Source organism: Scyliorhinus torazame, chromosome 8, assembly GCF_047496885.1.
Source record: "Scyliorhinus torazame isolate Kashiwa2021f chromosome 8, sScyTor2.1, whole genome shotgun sequence".
NCBI classification, from domain to species: domain Eukaryota; kingdom Metazoa; phylum Chordata; class Chondrichthyes; order Carcharhiniformes; family Scyliorhinidae; genus Scyliorhinus; species Scyliorhinus torazame.
In genome coordinates, this window is record NC_092714.1 from 50,839,598 (window position 1) to 50,856,663 (window position 17,066).

The window sequence follows — 17,066 nt, forward strand, 5'->3', positions numbered from 1 at the left end:
TTTAGGGACAGAATGAGTTTGCAGCCTTGCTGTGCATAGGCACAACTAAAATAGTGTGGTTTCATTCTACAAAGCTAAAAACCCTTTTTCTTTGTTGTATTGTAGAACCTGTAATTCAAATTAACTCGTGGGTTGGAGCGAGTGGTCATGGAGACCAGTGCCATGCAGCCAAACCGTTCTCACCAGTTCTTGGACACACTGCAGGATATTGTCATAGTGAGCTCTTCTTGGAGGATGTTCAGACTGATGAAGACAAACTGAATTGCAGTCTTCTCTCTTCAGAGTCTATGTTTATGCCTGTAACCACTGCAATGTCCTCTCTCTCACCTTCCCATGATCTGAGGCTTCCTGGAGATATTCTGGCTCCAGAAGATGATGTCACATCACCATTGCATTTGGAAACTGGGGATAAATATGAGGACAGTGATGACCAAAAACCTGAGAGGGCTACAAGAGGAACCGAAGAATGTAAAGCTTGGGGGGGGAAAGCTAGCGAGAAAAGTAAAGAAGTGAGTGGCGGCAAATTGTTCCATGTACCAAGTCCAGTGCAGTCTTGTGTCAGCTTCACTCCATGTACAAGTCCAGGGTCAACTGTATTAACAAAGGAGCACAGTTTGCTGGATAACAGTTTGCCTAAATGGGCACAAATGGAAACTAACCAGAAAATGGTGGGAGAAGACCTAAAACCAGATAAATATGGTACATCTGTGACACTTAATCCAGATGCCGAATTTCTGAATGAAATGAATAAAGCAGCCATACGGATTCAAGCACACTGGCGCGGATTCTACACCAGGAACTGGAATCAAAAGGCAAAGGAAATACGTTGTGAAATCCGGCTACGTAGGATGCAGGAACATGTAGAATATTTGACTGAAGAAGTAATCAGGTGAAATACTTGTGAGAAAGGAAGTGTTCTCTTATCCTTTTGAGAATTCATACTGCGTTCTAGTTAATACATCCTAATTGGGGAGTGAAAATTCAAAGTCCAGTACCAGACTAATAACAAAATATTTGGTTGTTCAACCAGTCTCTAAATAAAAGAACACAGGAACAGAAGTAGGCCAATTAGTCCCTTGAGCTATACAGAGCGACCATGTCTGATCTGTGATGCAATTCCGTAAGTCCACCCTTGCCCCTAGCCCTTAATATCTTGTTTAATTAAAATCTATCAAATTCAAATTTAAAGCTAGGAATTGCTCTAGCACAAATTGCCATTTGCAGATGAAAGTTCCAAACTTCTACCTCTATTTGCATGTAGATGTATTTCCTAATTTCAATCAACAAAGAACAAAGAAAAGTACAGCACAGGAACAGGCCCTTCGGCCCTCCAAGCCCATGCCGACTATGCTGCCCAACTAAACTACAATCTTCTACACTTCCTGGGTCAGTATCCCTCTATTCGGTAGCCTTGTGGACAGCACAATTGCTTCACAGCTCCAGGGTCCCAGGTTCGATTCTGGCTTGGGTCACTGTCTGTGCGGAGTCTGCACGTCCTCCCCGTGTGTGCGTGGGTTTCCTCCGGGTGCTCCGGTTTCCTCCCACAGTCCAAAGATGTGCAGGTTAGGTGGATTGGCCATGATAAATTGCCCTTAGTGTCCAAAATTGCCCTTAGTGTTGGGTGAGGTTACTGGGTTATGGGGATAGGGTGGTGGTGTTGACCTTGGGTAGGGTGCTCTTTCCAAGAGCTGGTGCAGACTCGATGGGCCAAATGGCCTCCTTCTGCACTGTAAATTCTATTCTATTCTATGATATTCCCATCCTATTCATGTATTTGTCAAGATGCCCCTTAAATGTCACTATCGTCCCTGCTTCCACCACCACCTCCAGCGAGTTCCAGCTACCCCTACCCTCTGTGTAAAAAGACTTGCCTTGTACATCTACTCTAAACCTTGCCCCTCGCCACTTAAGCCTATGCCCCCTAGTAATTGACCCCTCTACCCTGGGGAAAAGCCTCTGACTAGCTACTACGTCTAAGCCTCTCATAATTTTGTAGACCTCTATCAGGTCGCCCCTCAACCTCCTTCGTTCCAGTGAGAACAAACCGAGTTTATTCAACCGCTCCTCATAGCTAATGCCCTTCATACCAGGCAACATTCTGGTAAATCTCTTCTGCACCCTCTCTAAAGCCTCCACATCCTTCTGGTAGTGTAGCGACCAGAATTGAACACTATACTCCAAGTGTGGCCTAACTAAGGTTCTATACAGCTGCAACATGACTTGCCAATTCTTATACTCAATGCCCCGGCCAATGAAGGCAAGCATGCCGTATGTCTTCTTGACTACCTTCTCCACCTGTGTTGCCCCTTTCAGTGACCTGTGGACCTGTACACCCAAATCTCTCTGACTTTCAATACTCTTGAGGGTTCTACCATTCACTGTATATTCCCTACCTGCATTAGACCTTCCAAAATGCATTACCTCACATTTGTCCGGATTAAACTCCATCTGCCATTTCTCCGCCCAAGCCTCCAAACAATCTACATCCTGCTGTATCCTCTGACAGTCCTCATCGCTATCCGCAATTCCACCAACCTTTGTGTCGTCTGCAAACTTACTAATCAGACCAGTTACATTTTCCTCCGACTCATTTATATATACTACAAACAGCAAAGATCCCAGCACTGATCCCTGCGGAACACCACGAGTCACAGCCCTCCAATTAGAAAAGCATCCTTCCATTGCTACTCTCTGCCTTCTATGACCTAGCCAGTTCTGTATCCACCTTGCCAGCTCACCCCTGATCCCATGTGACTTCACCTTTTGTACAGGTCTACCATGAGGGACCTTGTCAAAGGCCTTACAGAAGTCCATATGGACAACATCCACTGCCCTACCGGCATCAATCACCTTTGTGACCTCTTTGAAAAACTCTACCAAGTTAGTGAGACACGACCTCCCCTTCACAAAACCATGCTACCTCTCACTAATACGTCCATTTGCTTCCAAATGGGAGTAGATCCTGTCTCGAAGAATTCCTGGATTATCCTTGCTACCCTTCTGAAACAAAGGAACAACATTACCTATTCTCCAGTCCTCCGGGACATCACCTGAAGACAGTGAGGATCCAAAGATTTCTGTCAAGGCCTCAGCAATTTCCTCTCTAGCCTCCTTCAGTATTCTGGAGTAGATCCCATCAGGCCCTGGGGACTTATCTACCTTAATATTTTTCAAGACTCCCAACATCTCATCTTTTTGGATCTCAATGTGACCCAGGCTATCTACACACCCTTCTCCAGACTCAACATCCACCAATTCCTTCACTTTGGTGAATACTGATGCAAAGTATTCATTTCGTACCTCTCCCATTTCCTCTGGCTCCACACATAGATTCCCTTGCCTATCCTTCAGTGGGCCAACCCTTTCCCTGGCTACCCTCTTGCTTTTTATGTACGTGTAAAAAGCCTTGGGATTTTCCTTAACCCTATTTGCCAATGACTTTTCGTGACCCCTTCTAGCCCTCCTGACTCCTTGCTTAAGTTCCTTCCTACTTTCCTTATATTCCACACCGACTTCGTCTGTTCCCAGCCTTTTAGCCCTGACAAATGCCTCCTTTATCTTTTTGACGAGGCCTACAATATCTCTCGTTATCCAAGGTTCCCGAAAATTGCCATATTTATCCTTCTTCCTCACAGGAACATGCCGGTCCTGAATTCCTTTTAACTGACACTTGAAAGCCTCCCACATGTCAGATGTTGATTTACCCTCAAACATCCGCCCCCAATCTAGGTTCTTCAGTTCCCGCCTAATATTGTTATAATTAGCCTTCCCCCAATTTAGCACATTAACCCTAGGACCACTCTTATCCTTGTCCACCAGCACTTTAAAACTTACTGAATTGTGGTCACTGTTCCCGAAATGCTCCCCTACTGAAACTTCTACCACTTGGCCGGGCTTATTCCCCAATACCAGGTCCAGTACAACCCCTTCCCTAGTTGGACTGTCTACATATTGTTTTAAGAAGCCCTCTTGGATGCTCCTTACAAACTCTGCCCCGTCTAAGCCCCTGGCACTAAGTGAGTCCCAGTCAATATTGGGGAAGTTGAAGTCTCCCATCACAACGACCCTGTTGTTTTTACTCTTTTCCAAAATCTGTCTACCTAACTGCTCCTCTATCTCCCGCTGGCTGCTGGGAGGCCTGTAGTAAACCCCCAACATTGTGACTGCACCCTTCTTATTCCTGATCTCTACCCATATAGCCTCACTGCCCTCTGAGGTGTCCTCCCGTAGTACAGCTGTGATATTCTCCCAAACCAGTAGCGCAACTCCGCCACCCCTTTTACATCCCCCTCTATCCCACCTGAAACATCTAAATCCTGGAACGTTTAGCTGCTAATCCTGCCCTTCCCTCAACCAGGTCTCTGTAATGGCAACAACATCATAGTTCCAAGTACTAATCCAAGCTCTAAGTTCATCTGCCTTACCCGTAATATTTCTTGCATTAAAACATGCACTTCAGGCCACCAGACCCGATGTGTTCAGCAACTTCTCCCTGTCTGCTCTGCCTCAGAGCCATACTGTCCCTATTCCCTAGTTCTCCCTCAATGCTCTCACCTTCTGACCTATTGCTCCCGTGCCCACCCCCTGCCATACTAGTTTAAACCCTCCCGTGTGACACTAGCAAACCTCGCGGCCAGGATATTTATACCTCTCCAGTTTAGATGCAACCCGTCCTTCTTCTACAAGTCACACCTGCCCCAGAAGAGCTCCCAGTGGTCCAGATAACGGAAACCCTCCCTCCTACACCAGCTGTTTAGCCACATGTTTAACTGCTCTATCTTCCTATTTCTAGCCTCACTGGCACGTGGCACAGGGAGTAATCCCGAGATTACAACCCTAGAGGTCCTGTCTTTTAACTTTCTGTCTAGCTCCCTGAACTCCTGCTGCAGGACCTTATGCCCCTTCCTGCCTATGTCGTTAGTACCAATATGTACAACGACCTCTGCCTGTTTGCCCTCCCCCTTCAGGATGCCCGCTGCCCGTTCGGAGACATCCTGGACCCTGGCACCAGGGAGGCAACATACCATCCTGGAGTCTCTTTCAGGTCCACAGAAGCACCTATCTGTGCCGCTGACTATGGAGTCCCCTATGACTATTGCTCTTCTGCGCTTTGACCCTCCCTTCTGAACATCAGAGCCAGCCGTGGTGCCGTTTTCCCCTGCTAGGCTATCCCCCCCGACAGTATCCAAAGGGGTATACCTGTTCGAGAGGGGGACAACCACGGGATTCCTGCACTGACTGCCTACCCATTCTGGTGGTCACCCATTTCTCTGCCTGCACCTTGGGTGTGACCACATTTATATAACTACTATCTATGACACTTTCCGCCACCTGCATGCTCCTAAGTGCATCCAACTGCTGCTCCAACCGAACCATGCGGTCTGTGAGGAGCTCCAGTTGGGTGCACTGTCTGCAGATGAAGCCATCCGGGACGCTGGAAGCCTCCCGGACCTGCCACATCTCACAGTCAGAGCGCTGTACCCCTCTAATTGACATTGCATCAATTAATTAGTAAATTAAATTAAAAAGTTTTTTTAAAAAAGTTACTGTTAACTATATGTTTCCCAGCACTAGATTTATACTATAAATGTGAAAGCTAAATACAGTACTCTCTGATCTCTGGCTTAGATACCCCTCTAAATTATAATTAAGTAATTATGTTTAATTAGTTTACCAATGCTTAATTTTTTAAATTTAGTGTAGATTCCCAACCAGCCAATCAGGTCACAGTTTTTCTGTGATGTCACTTCAGTCCCCCCCCCCCCCCCCCACACACACACAATTTGAAAAGGTAGTAAAAGTGAGTAAAAATCACTTACTTACCTTCCGAGGGTCTCAGATGCTTTCTGGTTCTCTCGCTGCAGATTAAAAGTTACAGGTCAGAAGAAAGAGAGAGAACAAAACAGTAGGGAAAAAGCACCTTCTCCCACTCTGCACCGAATTACCTCACTGCACCAAATTACCAAGTTCCAAATTCCCACCCTGGATATGTCTCACTCCGGCTGTGTCTCTTTTTTTTTTTTTAATAAATATTTTATTGAAAATTTTTGGTCAACCAACACAGTACATTGTGCATCCTTTACACAACATTATAACAATACAGATAATAATGACCTTTTTTTTTATATAAACAAAAAACAACAAATAAATAAATATTAAATAACAAAAAAGAAAACTAGCCCTAATCGGCAACTGCCTTGTCATAGGCTGCTGCTGCTACCTTCTTTTTTCCCCCATCTATCTTTCCGCAAGATATTCGACGAACGGTTGCCACCGCCTGGTGAACCCTTGAGCCGACCCCCTTAGGACGAACTTAATCCGCTCTAGCTTTATGGACCCCGCCATATCATTTATCCAGGTCTCCACCCCCGGGGGCTTGGCTTCTTTCCACATTAGCAATATCCTGCGCCGGGCTACTAGGGACGCAAAGGCCAAAACATCGGCCTCTCTCGCCTCCTGCACTCCCGGCTCTTGTGCAACCCCAAATATAGCCAACCCCCAGCTTGGTTCGACCCGGACTCCTACTACTTTTGAAAGCGCCTTTGTCACCCCCACCCAAAACCCCTGTAGTGCCGGGCATGACGAAAACATATGGGTATGAATCGCTGGGCTTCTCGAGCACCTCGCACACCTATCCTCCACCCCAAAAAATTTACTGAGCCGTGTTCCAGTCATATGTGCCCTGTGTAATACCTTAAACTGAATCAGGCTTAGCCTGGCGCACGAGGACGACGAGTTTACCCTGTTTAGGGCATCTGCCCACAGCCCCTCCTCGATCTCCTCCCCTAGCTCTTCTTCCCATTTCCCTTTTAGTTCGTCCACCATAGTCTCCCCTTCGTCCCTCATTTCCCTATATATATCCGACACCTTACCATCCCCCACCCATTTCTTTGAGATGACTCTGTCCTGCACCTCTTGTGTCGGGAGCTGCGGGAATTCCCTCACCTGTTGCCTCGCAAAAGCCCTCAATTGCATGTACCTGAATGCATTCCCTTGAGGCAACCCAATTTCTCGGTCAGCGCTCCCAGACTTGCGAACTTCCCATCCACAAATAGATCTTTCAGTTGCCTTATTCCTGCTCTTTGCCACATTCCATATCCCCCATCCATTCCCCCCGGGGCAAACCTATGGTTGTTTCTTATCGGGGACCCCCCCAATGCTCCGGTCTTTCCCCTATGTCGTCTCCACTGTCCCCAAATCTTCAGCGTAGCTACCACCACCGGGCTCGTGGTGTAGTTCCTCGGTGAGAACGGCAATGGGGCTGTCACCATAGCCTGCAGGCTGGTCCCCCTGCAGGACGCCCTCTCTAATCTCTTCCACGCCGCTCCCTCCTCCTCTCCCATCCACTTACTCACCATTGAAATATTAGCAGCCCAATAATACTCACTTAGGCTCGGTAGTGCCAGCCCCCCCCTATCCCTACTACGCTGTAGGAATCCCTTCCTCACTCTCGGAGTCTTCCCGGCCCAAACAAAACCCATGATACTCTTTTCTATCCTTTTAAAAAAAGCCTTCGTGATCACCACCGGGAGGCACTGAAACACAAAGAGGAATCTCGGGAGGACCACCATCTTAACCGCCTGCACCCTCCCTGCCATTGACAGTGCTACCATATCCCATCTCTTGAAATCCTCCTCCATCTGTTCCACCAACCGCGTCAAATTTAGCCTGTGCAATGTACCCCAATTCTTAGCTATCTGGATCCCCAGGTAACGAAAGTCTCTTGTTACCTTCCTCAACGGTAGATCTTCTATTTCTCTACTCTGCTCCCCTGGATGCACCACAAACAACTCACTCTTCCCCATGTTCAATTTATACCCTGAAAAATCCCCAAACTCCCCAAGTATCCGCATTATTTCTGGCATCCCCTCCGCCGGATCCGCCACATATAGTAACAGATCATCCGCATATAAAGATACCCGGTGTTCTTCTCCTCCCCTAAGTATTCCCCTCCATCTCTTGGAACCTCTCAGCGCTATCGCCAGGGGCTCAATCGCCAGTGCAAACAGTAATGGGGACAGAGGACATCCCTGCCTTGTCCCTCTATGGAGCCGAAAATATGCCGATCCCCGTCCATTCGTGACCACACTCGCCACTGGGGCCCTATACAACAGCTGCACCCATCTAACATACCCCTCTCCAAAACCAAATCTCCTCAACACCTCCCACAGATAATCCCATTCCACTCTATCAAATGCTTTCTCGGCATCCATCGCCACTACTATCTCCGTTTCCCCCTCTGGTGGGGCCATCATCATTACCCCTAACAGCCTCCGTATATTCGTGTTCAGCTGTCTCCCCTTCACAAACTCAGTTTGGTCCTCGTGAACCACCCCCGGGACACATTCCTCTATTCTCATTGCCATTACCTTGGCCAGGACCTTGGCATCCACATTTAGGAGGGAAATTGGTCTGTAGGACCCGCATTGTAGCGGATCCTTTTCCTTCTTTAAGAGAAGCGATATCGTTGCTTCAGACATAGTCGGGGGCAGTTGTCCCCTTTCCTTTGCCTCGTTAAAGGTCCTCGTCAGTACCGGGGCGAGCAAGTCCAAATATTTTCTGTAAAATTCAACTGGGAATCCGTCCGGTCCCGGGGCCTTTCCCGTCTGCATGTTCCTAATTCCTTTCACCACTTCTTCTACCGTGATCTGTGCTCCCAGTCCCACCCTTTCCTGCTCTTCCACCTTGGGAATTTCCAACCGATCCAAAAAATCCATCATTCTCTCCCTCCCATCCGGGGGTTGAGCTTCATACAATTTTTTATAAAATGTCTTGAACACTTCATTCACTCTCTCCGCTCCCCGCTCCATCTCTCCTTCCTCATCCCTCACTCCCCCTATTTCCCTCGCTGCTCCCCTTTTCCTCAATTGGTGTGCCAGCAATCTGCTCGCCTTCTCCCCATATTCATACTGTACACCCTGCGCCTTCCTCCATTGTGCCTCTGCAGTGCCTGTAGTCAGCAAGTCAAATTCCACATGCAGCCTTTGCCTTTCCCTGTACAGTCCCTCCTCCGGTGCTTCCGCATATTGTCTGTCCACCCTCAAAAGTTCTTGCAGCAACCGCTCCCGTTCCTTACTCTCCTGCCTCCCTTTATGTGCCCTTATTGATATCAACTCCCCCCTAACCACCGCCTTCAACGCCTCCCAGACCACTCCCACCTGAACCTCCCCATTGTCATTGAGTTCCAAGTACTTTTCAATACATCCCCTCACCCTTAGGCACACCCCCTCATCCGCCATTAGTCCCATGTCCATTCTCCAGGGTGGGCGCCCTCCTGTTTCCTCCCCTATCTCCAAGTCTACCCAGTGTGGGGCATGATCCGAAATGGCTATAGCCGTATATTCCGTTCCCCTCACCTTCGGGATCAATGCCCTACCCAACACAAAAAAGTCCATGCGCGAATAGACTTTATGGACATAGGAGAAAAACGAGAACTCCTTACTCCTAGGTCTACTGAATCTCCACGGGTCCACACCTCCCATCTGCACCATAAAATCCTTAAGCACCTTGGCTGCTGCCAGCCTCCTACCAGTCCTGGACTTCGACCTATCCAGCCTTGGTTCCAACACCGTGTTAAAGTCTCCCCACATTATCAGCTTTCCCGTCTCTAGGTCCGGGATGCGTCCTAGCATTCGCCTCATGAAGTTGGCATCATCCCAATTCGGGGCATACACGTTTACCAAAACCACCATCTCTCCCTGTAATTTGCCACTCACCATCACGTATCTGCCCCCGTTATCCGCCACTATAGTCTTTGCCTCGAACATTACCCGCTTCCCCACTAATATGGCCACCCCCCTGTTTTTCGCATCCAGCCCCGAATGGAACACCTGCCCCACCCATCCTTTGCGCAGCCTAACCTGGTCAATCAGTTTCAGGTGCGTTTCCTGTAACATCACCACATCTGCTTTAAGTTTCTTAAGGTGTGCGAGTACTCGTGCCCTCTTTATCGGCCCGTTGAGCCCTCTCACGTTCCACGTGATCAGCCGAGTTGGGGGGCTTCCCACCCCCCCCCCCCCCCCCCTTGCTGGTTAGCCATCATCTTTTTCCAGCTTCTCACCCAGTTCCCACGCAGCTGTATCTCCCCCAGGCGGTGCCCCCCCGCCCATCCTCTCCTGTACCCACTCCCCCCTTTCCCCAGCAGCAGCAACCCAGTAATTCCCCCCTCCCACCCCCCCCCGCTAGACCCCCCGCTAGCGTAATTACTCCCCCCATGTTGCTCCCAGAAGTCAGCAAACTCTGGCTGACCTCTGCTTCCACCCGTGACCACGGCTCGCACCGTGCGACGCCCCCTCCTTCCTGCTTCTCTATTCCCGCCATAATTATCATAGCGCGGGAACCGAGCCCGTGCTTCCCCCTTGGCCCCGCCCCCAATGGCCAACGCCCCATCTCCTCCACCTCCTTTCCTCCCCCCACCACCTCCTGTGGAAGAGAGAAAAGTTACCACATCGCAGGATTAATAACATAAAACTCCTCTTTCCCCCCCTTTTTCCCCCCCTCTTCGCCCCCCCATACTCACCCCACCACTTTGTTTCAAACGTTCTTTATTTTAATAACCCGCTCATTCCAATTTTTCTTCCACGATAAAAGTCCACGCCTCATCCGCCGTCTCAAAGTAGTGGTGCCTCCCTTGATATGTGACCCACAGTCTTGCCGGTTGCAGCATTCCGAATTTTATCTTCTTTTTGTGAAGCACCGCCTTGGCCCGATTAAAGCTCGCCCTCCTTCTCGCCTCCTCCGCACTCCAGTCTTGGTATACGCGGATCACCGCGTTCTCCCACTTACTGCTCCGAGTTTTCTTTGCCCATCTAAGGACCATCTCTCTATCCTTAAAACGGAGGAATCTCACCACTATGGCTCTAGGAATTTCTCCTGCTCTCGGTCCTCGCGCCATCACTCGGTATGCTCCCTCCACCTCCAGCGGACCCGCCGGGGCCTCCACTCCCATTAACGAGTGCAGCATCGTGCTCACATATGCCCCGACGTCCGCTCCCTCCGCACCTTCAGGAAGACCAAGAATCCTTAGGTTGTTCCTCCTCGCGTTGTTCTCCAGCGCCTCCAGCCTTTCCACACATCGTTTATGGTGTGCCTCGTGCATCTCCGTCTTCACCACCAGGCCCTGTATGTCGTCCTCATTCTCGGCAGCCTTTGCCTTCACGACCCGAAGCTCCCGCTCCTGGGTCTTTTTCTCCTCCTTTAGCCCTTCGATCGCCTGCAATATCGGGGCCAACAGCTCCTTCTTCATTTCCTTTTTGAGTTCTTCCACGCAGCGTTTCAAAAACTCGTGTTGTTCAGGGCCCCATATTAAACTGCCACCTTCCGACGCCATCTTGGTTTTTGCTTGCCTTCCTTGCCGCTGCTCTAAAGGATCCACCGCAATCCGGCCACCTTCCTCTCCTTTTTTCATCCGTATCCAGGGGGGATTCCCTTCTGGTTCACCGCACAGTACTTTTAGCCGTTAAAATTGCCGTTGGGGCTCTTATTAAGAGCCCAAATGTCCGTTCCACCGGGAGCTGCCGAAACGTGCGACTCAGCTGGTCATCGCCGCACCCGGAAGTCCTAACCATCAAATTATTAGCTGCCCAGTAGTAATTAATAAAGTTCGGGAGGGCCAAGCCTCCCTCCCTGCGACCCCGCTCAAGAAGGACTCTCTTCACCCTCTGGGCTTTCCCAGCCTATATAAATCCCGAGATTGCTGCGTTCATTTTCCTAAGAAATGCCTTGGGGATAAAGATTGGGAGACACTGAAACACAAACAGCAATCTCGGGAGGACTGTCATTTTCACAGTCTGTACCCTTCCCGCCAATGACAGCGGGAGCACGTCCCACCTGCGGAAGTCCCCTTTCATTTGCTCAATCACCCTGCCCAAACTTAGTTTATGAAGCTGACCCCAGTCCCTTGCCATCTGAATCCCCAGATACCTAAAATTCCTTCCCACCACTTTGAACGGCATCTCCCTCAGTCTCCTTTCCTGCCCCCTTGCCTGAATCATGAAGACCTCGCTCTTGCTCACATTTAGTTTGTAGCCTGAGAACCGGCCAAATTCCTCCAGTATTCCCATAATTTCTGCAATCCCCCCCAACAGGTCTGTTATTTACAGGAGCAAATCGTCTGCATAGAGCTAGTCCCTATGCTCCACCCCACCTCTCACTATCCCCCCACCAAATGTTCGATTTCCTCAGCGCCATTGCCAAAGGCTCTATGGCCAGCGCAAACAGTAGTGGGGAGAGGGAACACCCCTGCCTTGTCCCCCTGCACAGACTAAAATACTCTGACCGGACCCGGTAGGTCCTTACATTCTCCACTGCTGCCTGATATAGCAACCAGACCCAATCCACGAATCACTGCCCGAACCCGAACCTTCCCAGGACATCCCACAGGTACCTCCACTCCACCTGATCAAAGGCCTTCTCTGCATCCATCACCTCGACCTCGCGCCCCTCTGCAAGCATCGTTATCACATTTAGGAGCCATCTAATATTGGATGTCGGGTGTCATCCCTTCACAAATCCCACTGTTTTTATCCTCTTAACTGTTCTATAGCAATCCCATTCTTTAGGTTCTGTGGCACTTTTGTATTTTGCTGTACTATAGGGAGATTTGAGTGATAATGTGAGTTTGTTGGTTTAGCAAGTTTTCAAACAAAAGAATTCTGAGACAACCAAGCCTTGAAGTTAATGCAGGTTTTCCACTTTCATTTTACGACTGCAGCTGGGTTAGAAGTAGTTTTGTTATTGAAAATCAAATATGTTTATTTAAACAGATTTTCCATTCCTGGTTTTGTATCCAAGGAATAAAATGTCAAGCAAAATTAAGATGAATAGTAGTCTAATGTCCAAATAAGGTGGTAGTATCTCTAAAATGTGTCAGGATCTTTTTAAAGGGGAACATCACTCAAGGAGACATGAGGAAAAGTACTTTTAATGTGAAAAACTCTCTCTTGCACACTCTCTCGTGCTTGTTTGCTGTCTGGCTGGCACACTCGGGTTGAGGTGCGCGCTTGGGCATGTACTCTCTTAAACTCGCTTTCCTGCTTGCCCTTGCACGCACCCTCACACTCCCTCTAGCTTGCACTTGCTTTCCCTCGATGTGTCCCCACCCCACAACGCACAAAGATTTTTTAGATAAGATGGTAACTAGTAAAATTCTGAATGAATCCTACAAAGACAGGTTACACGGGAAAAGAATCGCCAGAGCAATGTATTTGGTGAGTTTATGTGCAACTACTTACTAGTCGTCTGAGCAGTTAGTGGCATGTTTCTTGCATCTGTCCATCACTTCACTATTCAAACCTAGATCAAAAGCTTGATACAAGAAAAGTTACATTTCTGACTGTAGAACCAATGGTTCATTTGAGCTTTAAATATATTTGTGTGGCAGTTGAAAATAATCCATAAAATTCCGAAAATGCCCATATAACCCCACTTTTATATTCAGCATTGATGTCCCACTTTCTCTGTTAAAAACATGATTCTCCAACCATGTTCCCTTTCAATTTACTGCTTGGACTAAAACTGCAAATCTTTACATATTTGCAGGGATACCTTCACTTGAGGATGAAAAGGGCTACTATATAATTTTGTGCACATGACAAACTGAGCCTGTAATTTACCAATCTTATTTACCACACATTTACATGCATGGTAACCCTAATTTAGACTTTTTTACTTTTTTTACTTATTCTGAAACTACCTGAAAACCCAAAACTTACTATTTCCTCTTGCTCTGTTCCGATTTGATATGGAATTTTTCCCTTCTCATTTACTGCCTACTATTTTAACTTACACATTTTATTCCTCTCTTCTACTTCTGTATGCTGGTGCCCATACCCCTGAAAATTTAGTTTACATCGTCCCCAACCATCAGTGAGCCTTCCCGCAAGTCCTCAGGCCCCAGTCCTATTGAGATGCAGCCCCTCCCTTTTGAATAGGTGCTTTCCAAAAAATATTTTAATCTTCATTTCATTTTGTTCTATGTTTGGGTCTTTTCAGATGGAGGAAAGAATGTGAGGAAGAACGCATTCAAAGGATGGTGCAAGAAGAAGCTGTAAAGTTTTTATGGAATCAGGTAACTTCTCTTTGTGTTTGTGGCCTAACGAGTTGCTTATCGCCGAAGTAAGTGGGTCTATTCCCATTACCAAGTATGTGTTTTTCAAAATTGGCAATTGTAGGCTAATTGTAGGCTATGCCATATTGTACATCACACCAAAGTTGTGAAGAATGGGAAAGGGAGTTCATAGCAGCAATAATCAAAGTAGTATCAACAAAATAGGAAACATTTTGACTTATCCAGTAAAAGAAATGTCACCACGTTCCCAGAGGACCATAGGCTGCTCTCTTCTTTGGGAGATTGAGAAGAGGGGCCTTCATGTATAACCCCGTCTGGTACAGGAATCAGTTGGTTGGACAGCTGGTTCGTGATGCAGAGCAATGCCAACAGTACAGGTTCAATTCCTGTACCAGCCTTCTCAACCTTGCCCTTCGCCGAGGGTGTGGTGACCCTCAGGTTAAATCACCATCAGTCAGCTCCCAAAGCGGAGAACAGCCTATGGTCCTCTGGGACTGTGGTGACAATTACTTATTCAGTATTAATGCTTCATTGAGAAAGGACCTATGCAGTACTGAAGCTTGGGAGATCTTAAAATAAAATGTAATTATTTTCTCTGAACACCAAGGAGGTACATAAAGCAACAATAGAAATATATCATTATTGTTGCATGTAGAGCAGAGGAACCAAAATGGTTGTGTCCGTTAACTGTGCTTTAGCAGCCAACTGTTTGGCTCAGTAGTTACAGTTTATACCCCTCAGGGGCTTATATGTGTAGAGAGCTTTGGGCTCTCTCTTGCACTGACACTCACCCTTTCCATATTTTCCATTTTAAATTACATTGAAAAGTCCTATGCCAGATTCTGACGATGGGAAAGCCCAAAAGAAAGCTGCCAAAGGTTTACCCACAGTATCCATTACACCTACAAATGTTGCTGTGACAGTATTCAATAGAAGCCACATAATATTAGCTGCAAAAACAATGATTGTCAAATAGTATGTTCATTTCACAGTTTAAAAAATGTTCCAGCCTACGTTCAATTGCAAAATCTCACTGCCAATTTGCTGTGGAACAGCCTATGTTTTTGAGCCAACAGTCATACTGATATAAGAAAGTATATCATTGATTAAAATCAAATATTGTGGGATGTAACTTTTGAACTTCACAAATCAGATTTAGGGAGTACTTCAAAAATATGCTGGGAAATCCCTCTTGAAAGCTCCACAGTCAGGGTTTGCATGGCAATTGTCCTGAAGTGCAACCTTCCTTTGGGCAATTGTCCTGCACGCGGAACCATCTGAAAATGTGGTTTAAATCTCAAAATTTGGATGGTTCTGGTTGTGCTGCACAAATAGTTACCCAGAATAACTTTAAAGAATTAAAACACCTTCTTCTAATTCCTAGATAACCATTGTAAAGTCCCAGTCTGGCTCCTACTCAGGACTCCACCCAAATTCTCCTCCATCACCCTGACTTCACCAGGGGACTCCTCCCTCACCCCGATACAAGCTAGTGGTGTAAAAAAAAGATGGGCGTGTCATCCTTCAATCCGACTCTGCTGGACTGCGACACTGGGCACCAGGGTCAGGTGCGCTGCTTGGATCTCACCTTTTGGAAGGCTGAGCGAGACAGGCACGGACAAGATTTCATGGAATCTGACGCTGATTGCCAGTCCGAGGATGTCAAAGGGCCCAATGTGTTTCTATAATTTATTGCCTCCTACACCTCTCACACTTCCACCCAACCCAGCTCGCTAATGTTTTTTTGCATTGTAAAAATTACTCTCTGCCCCTTACTGTTCAGTCAGTTCAGCATAATGGGGCCCTGATGATCTGGTCTCCGAAGCACCTAAACCCAGCATTAATAAGTCAATTTTATGTGTAGAGAGCTGTACAATAAGCTGCACCTGTCAATTCAGCATGTTGTCATGAGAATGTCACTTTAAGAAATGTCTGTCTGCTCATGTTACTACAGTGATGTCAGAGTTTAGGTGGAGCTGAGCTCTGGCTCTGCTTTTTAGTTTCACTTTGAGAAAAGCTTGGGTGTGTCTGTGTTTTTTTGGTTTTGTTTTCCGTGTTGGAGCTGAAGCCAGACAAAGCAGGTGTTCTCTCTGCCATGAAAAGACTATCTCTTGATCATTTGGTGAATTCAGAATTACAAATGTTCTCAGTAGTGAATGTAAACCTGGTGTGCTTCTGTTAAAATGTGTTTCTTTTGTCTTCTGAATGTTGTTTGAGAAGTTATTAAGGTTACTTAGTGTTGTATTCTTGGGGGTTGTATTTGAATTAATGGTTGCTAAGATGTTCACTATATTTTAAAAAGGTTAACTTGAGTTCGTAGAATAAACATTGTTTAGCTTTAAAACATACTTTGCCATTTCTGCTGTACCACACCAGTAGAGTGGGCCGTGTGCTCCCCATACCACACTCTCTATTAAAAGGTGTGGGTCAGGTGAACTCCATGATACACTTTGGGGTTCTCCAAACCCTGGCCCATAACAAATTGGGGGCTCGAGGGGGGTAAAAGTCTATCTATTGGATTGGCTTAGTGAACTTAAAGACAGTGAGGGGTGAGCATATTGTGGTTGGTTTTCAGGTGTGGTATTCCAGTTTAAGTAGGGAGTGTGGCTCTGACGTTTTTGGGGGTGGAGACGGTCACACGCAGTACCTTACGGACAGAGATTAAAAACAGACTGTTAGATTTGGCAAAAACATTGCAGTTAACATTACCTAACAAAATGCAACAAGATGTGAGGTAATTATGGCAGTGGCTAAGCATTTAAAGTTGCCTGAGATACAGTTTGACTCATTGGAAATGGCAAAAATTCTGTTACAAATCAAACAAATGGAACATGAGAAAGAATTAAAGCAGCTTGTATACGAGCGAGAGAGAGAGGTAAAAAAGAGGAGAGCGAAGAAAGGAGAAAAGAAAGAATAGCCCTAGCAGAACAAAAAGAAAGGGAAAGGGAGATACAGATCAGGGAAAAAGATAAAGAGAGAGAGTTTGAACTTCAGAAAA

General features: G+C 47.0%; 1 protein-coding gene across 4 annotated transcripts in view; it reads left to right on the forward strand.

Moving 5' to 3' along the window:
* Positions 1-17,066, forward strand: part of cep97 (centrosomal protein 97) — a 118,598-nt gene that overhangs the window by 83,890 nt on the left and 17,642 nt on the right. For all 4 annotated transcript variants that reach the window (XM_072513589.1, XM_072513591.1, XM_072513590.1 and 1 more), the window contains 2 exons: positions 106-889; positions 13,993-14,068. In XM_072513589.1, coding sequence (XP_072369690.1) covers positions 106-889; positions 13,993-14,068 — 860 coding nt within the window. The remainder of the gene's footprint in view (positions 1-105; positions 890-13,992; positions 14,069-17,066) is intronic.